Raw genomic sequence first — 5843 nt, 5'->3', positions numbered from 1 at the left:
TACATTTATTTATAATAGTTTTTATCTACTAATCCCAAATTCCTAACTTATCCCTCTCCCAACTCTCCCTTTGATAACCATAATTTAGTTTGTTTTCTATGTCTGTGAGCCTGCTTCTGTTTTGTAAATAAGTTCATTTGTATCATATTTTAGATTCCACATATAAGTGCTATCATATGATATTTGTCTTTCTCTGTAAGACTTACTTTACTTAGTATGATAATCTCTTTGTCCGTTCATGTTGTTGCAAATGGCATTATTTCACTCTTTTTGTAGCTGAGTAGTATTCCATTCGGAGAAGGCAATAGCACCCCACTCCAGTACTCTTGCCTGGAAAATCCCATGGACAGAGGAGCCTGGTGGGCTGCAGTCCATGGGGTCGCGAAGAGTCGAACATGACTGAGTGACTTCACTTTCACTTTTCACTTTCATGCATTGGAGAAGGAAATGGCAACCCACTCCAGTGTTCTTGCCTGGAGAATCCCAGGGACGGCGGAGCCTGGTGGGCTGCCGTCTATGGGGTCGCAGAGTCGGACACGACTGGAGTGACTTAGCAGCAGCAGCAGCAGTATTCCATTATATATGTACTTCATCTTCTTTATCCATTCATTTGTAGATGAATATTGAGGTTGATTTCATGTGTTGGTTATTGCAAATAGTGCTGCTATGAATATTGGGGTGTATATATCTTTTCAAATTAGTTTTCTCCAGATATATGGCTAGAAGGGAAATTGCTGGATCCTATGGTGACCCTCCTCTTTAGGTTCTTTTAATCTGGAACAGTTGTGCCCCCACCCTTTAAACTTCCACACCTTACTATATTTGAAGAATACAGACAAGTACATTTTGTAGAATGTCCCAGATTTGGACAGGCATCCAAATTTCTACCAAAAATACAGCCAGTAGGATCTGTTGATAAGTTGGAACTGAGATATGAAACAGACAAAAGCCAAGGGTGGATCCAAAAATTTCAGTCTGAAAAACTGGAAAGATGGAATGCCATCTTCCAAGACAGGGAAACTGAGAAGCAGCAGGTTTGGAGAGGAAGACCAAGAATTCTGCTTTGAGGGTCTGTTAAGTCAGGGAAGCCTCTTAGGCATGGAAATGGAGATACCATCTTGGTGATTGAAAGTACATGTGTTTAGAGTACAGGTGAGAAATCCAGTTAAAAAAGAAAAAAATTGGGAGTCTTCATTATGCAAGTGGTTTATTTCATCTGGTTTATTTCATCTAGGAAGTATAGATAAAAAAACAAGAGGAGCTACAAGGACTGAGCCTCAGGCCACTCCAATATTCAGAGGTCATAAAGAAGAGGGGGAGACAGCAAAGGAAAAGGAAGATGGCCCGTGGGGAAAAGTTAAAGGAATATGACATCTTAGAAACCAAGTGAGAAAAGTGTTCCGAGGAGCAATGAGTGACAAATGCTGAGTTCTGAGAATTGAATTCAGCAGAGGGAAGGTCCCCAGTGACCCTGATGAGCAACTTCAGTGGAGCTATAGGGTTGAAATCCAATTTGGAGTATATTTAAGAGAAGTTCAAAGAATGTTCAAAGAGCAAGTATGGCAGCTCTTTGAAGAGTTTTTGTATAAGGAGGAGAAGAAAAATGAATAACCAGTGGAAGAGGCTGTATACAGTCAAGAGAGTTGTTTTAGTTTTTTTTAATGAGAAAAGGTACAGCATGCTTGTTGATGATGCAAAGGTCCCAGCTGAGATGGAAAAATTGAGAGGCAAAAGAAGGATTGTGAGCAAATCTCCTTGAATGGAGTGAGGAGGATTGGTTGAAATCTGCATAAACGGAGGGAGCATAACAGGAGGAAAGCCAGAGGATATGGACACACACAGGTCAGAGGGTGGATATCATGGCGAGAACTGATGTAAGTCCCCTTTTTGGGGGCTGCCCTGGGTTTTGTTGCTGCACGGTCTTTCTCTAGTTGTGGTGCGCAGGCTTCTCGTCCTTTCGACTCCTGGCCTTGGGCTCAGTAGTTGTAGCATGTGGGCTTAGTTGCCGCAGGACATGTGGAATCTTCCCGGACCAGGGATGGAACCTGTGTCCCCTGCGTTGGCAGGCAGATTCTTAACCACTGGATGACCAGGGAAGTCATGGAAGTTCTTTTTTGACTGCTTCTATTTTCTCAGCAAAATAGGATCAACATAGAAAATCTATGATGTAGAGAAAAACTCTATGTAGCAAGTAAGCAAAATTGGCATAATACTATGAAAGATGAGTGGAAAGTTTGACACGTTGGAACAGTCAAAGCAGAATGAGCAAGTTCCTAATAGACATCGCCTAAACAAGGCACAAAGACAGGACCTCAACTGAGTGTGTGTTAGGGGGAACCAGTTTAGTTTGAGGTGAGATTCTGCACCAGAGAAGCGAATGTAAGCTTGGTTTAGCGCAAAGTGCAGAAGGCCTCAACGCCAGGCTGAAGAAAGAAGTTCAGCATACATGTCTCCCCCCACCCGCCCCCAACCCCCCGCCCCGGATTTGTGTATTCAATTCCACGGTGTTGCTAAGTGATGCGTTCCAGAGTTCTTGACCGTTCACTTCTGTTACTGCCAGGGACGTGACTGAGGCACCCTTGGCCTTTTCACACAATGGCAAAGACTCAGGCTTATTTCGTGCAGTTTTGGACTCAGGTTCTTCAGTGCTTCGTGGGGCTATATCACCGCCTCCAGAAATGCTGGGGTGTCGTGAAGGGCTTCTGCACTACGAACGAGGAAGAATACATCCCTCCAGCTGAGAGTATTTTTCATAAAGAAAAAATTCTGATGCTTGGCAATATTTTGACGGATAATTCTCTAGCCCTTGAACAGAGAGCTCAAGCTGCCTATAGAATTGGACTGCTGGCCTTTACAGGTACTGACTGAACCAGCGGTACTGATGGAGGTGTTCCACAGCCTTTCTGCCTGTTCTAGCACTGTCAGTGAGTCTCCTAGCACTCATCTTAAGGGTCCGATAACATTTCCTTTGCCTAAATTATTAGCCTTTCATCTTTGTACCACCAGATGATTACTAATTACTTTCTCCTCAAGGATCTCCCATCTGAGCTACTAGCTTCCCTAGTAGCTCAGATGGTAAAGCATCTGCCTGCAATGCAGGAGACCCAGGTTTGATCCCTGGGTTAGGAAAATCCCCTGGAGAAGGAAATGGCAACTCACTCCAGTATCCTTGCCTGGAAAATCCCATGGACAGAAGAGCCTGGCAGGCTGAACAGTCCGTGGCGTCACAAAGAGTCGGACACGACTGAGCAACTAACACACAAGGCTCTCATGTTTTAAAAGAATGTGTCCATCAGATATCCTTTCTAATTTTTATTCATTAAAATTATATATACACATATACACTGAAATTGCCTATAAATTTTTTTTAATATAAAAAAATCAAAGACTATTCTGAATTGATTTGTCAATCCTTTTACAGGGAAAAACTACTTAATATTTTATATTTTATCTTGCAAAAAATGCATTACACAGGCAATAGTTTAGAAAAATCAGAACTTTAGGCTCTTAAAACACTTATTAATACCAGGAAAGTCAATAGGTGCATTAGTGAAAAACAGCTATTAATGTACACTTGGCTAGAAAATTAAGCAGTAAGGGTTGAAATTATATTTAAGGGCCCTTGTAGCTCAGATGGTAAAGAATCTGCTTGCAATGCAGGAGACCTGGGTTCTATCCCTGGGTTGGGAAGATCTCCTAGAGAAAGGAATGGCAACCCACTCGTTTTCTTGCCTGAATAATCCCATGGACAGAGGAGCCTGGTATGCTACAGTCCATGGGGTAGCAAAGAGTCGGACACAACTGAGCGACTCACACAAACCATTTAAAGACACACTGTTCTGTCAAATCCAAACTCTCTTCACTTTTTTTTTTTCTAATAAATGTCAGGATGTGTAAAAAAATATTTATAGACAGCCCTCAATAACACATCTCCTAATTAGAAGCTGTTGTTGGTAGCTGTTAGTGTCATTGGTAGATTATTTTTTAAATGGGAAAATGAATTATTTTGATGCCGTTTGATAGACTACTTCCACTGAATGGTGTCCATGAGAGAAAACATTTACTGTTTACAAAGATCAATGGGTCCTAAGGTGCCAGAATGATTAAGAACCACTAGCACAGAACCAGAGAGAAGACAGAAACTCCAGAGAATGCCCATGTGCAGGAGGATAAATCGTAACCACTAATGAGGCAGGCTCAGTTCACTACAGAGCTGTGGTCAGCATTGGGGGTAAGAGTTAGCTAATTATAAAGGGATCAGAATCCTTTAATTACATGTGGGGAACAACGAAAAGCGCTCATGCCAGCTTTTCGCTAACACTTTACATCAGAGAAAATTCTTAAAACCATGAAACTGTGGTAGTACAAATAAGAGAAATCCAAGCCAGGTCAAAACTCCAGTGGCTAGAATCCAGACCACTGTGCCAGCTGCTCCTCACCATCTAAACTGTCTTCCTCAGCGCCTTGTTATCTATGACCTTCTCAGAGTTCAAGATTTGAACTAGGAAGATCTGGGGTTCAGGTATAGGATGGGAGTGGAGTCAAGGACCAGGTTGGCCCCAGATCTGCAAGAGCCGGGCTGAGAAACACGTTAAGGAGAACAGAACAGTGATGGACAGCTTGGGAAAAACCTCTCTTGCCAGTTAGACCCTGACCTTGCAGCTCAGCCTGTTGGTTTTTCCTTTGTTTGTGCTAATGTTCTGGTACTTCTTCAAGCACTGAAGACCGAGACTCGGGAATGAAACTGTGAGGGAGATCTGCAAGGTGAACACAGCCAGGCTTTATTCATCTTGCAGTACTGACAGGTGCCAATGAAGGAGCCAGGGAAGAGCTCTGAGCAGGCAGGGACCTCCCAGTGCTCTTCATGTAACCCCACGCTGATCAATGTACACATTCTCAACTTCAGAGCAGCACGTGGAGTTTGGGGTGGCGGGGGAGAGGAGAACTGAGTGTAACACAGGAGCACTCATGTTACTAGCTACTAGACATATCAAATACTTCTGGAAATGCAAATGCTTTGTTTTACAGGAGGACCCACTGCTGGAAATTTTGCAGCTGAGTACATGAAAGAAGTAGCTCACTTGTTGCAAAATTATGAGATGGTACCAAAAATAAAGATCCTGCTGCTCCAAAGTGTCGCATCTTGGTGTTACTTAAACCCTGTCAACCAGAGAAGAGCCAAACATTTGCAGTTTATTCCTATTCTCATTGATCTTTTTAATGACACATCTGAGTCTACAATGAAAAGTGAAACAAACAGCAGCCTCCTGGTTAAATTCTGGGGTTGCTATGTTCTCTCTGTCATGACATGCAATAACTTGCCTTGCATGCAGGAGCTTAAACACTGCAGTTCTCTGAAATATCACTTGCAAATACTGGCCAGTGAGAATTGGTCTGGATGGCCTGAGAATTTTGCAGAGGTGCTATATTTCCTCATTGGTTTCCACAGGCATTAATTTCTCTAAACCCAGCTACCTGATGCCACTGCCTGCACCCCACTGTATTACCCTGGAAAACTGAAATAAATAACAAGAGCTGGTAACGTTATTCTTCAGCGTTTTCTTTTAGGTGGTTGAAAAACTGTATATTCATTTTCAACATTACTGTGATTAACCAAACTTATGAAAAGCGCCCTTGTTGAAATAACCTCATGAAAATTAAGTTTATAAAATGAGAACTCACTGGAAGATACATTACCTATGTAACTGTTAGAAGCAGTGGTGTGTTTGGTGGGTGTGGTTATTACTGACATTTAGCTAAGGCACCCAGAAATGCCAAACCCAAACCCAACTCACAGCCACACAGATGCTACAGTGGATGTAGATGGATGCTGTTGATCTATA

The 5843-nt window shown here is 42.5% G+C and overlaps 1 protein-coding gene across 1 annotated transcript; it reads left to right on the top strand.

The window, feature by feature from the left end:
* Positions 1-2595: 2595 nt before the first annotated feature.
* On the top strand, positions 2596-5461 carry ARMH2 (armadillo like helical domain containing 2). Its single transcript, XM_006051191.4, has 2 exons — positions 2596-2857; positions 5029-5461. The coding sequence occupies exons 1-2, from the start codon at positions 2596-2598 to the stop codon at positions 5454-5456; spliced, it is 690 nt and encodes a 229-aa protein (XP_006051253.1). The 3' UTR covers positions 5457-5461.
* Positions 5462-5843: the final 382 nt, after the last annotated feature.

The sequence above is a fragment of the Bubalus bubalis genome, chromosome 2 (genome assembly GCF_019923935.1).
Source record: "Bubalus bubalis isolate 160015118507 breed Murrah chromosome 2, NDDB_SH_1, whole genome shotgun sequence".
In the NCBI taxonomy this organism is placed as follows: Eukaryota; Metazoa; Chordata; class Mammalia; order Artiodactyla; family Bovidae; genus Bubalus; species Bubalus bubalis.
Note: the sequence above shows the minus strand (reverse complement) of the source record. Positions and strands in the feature narration are given on the sequence as shown.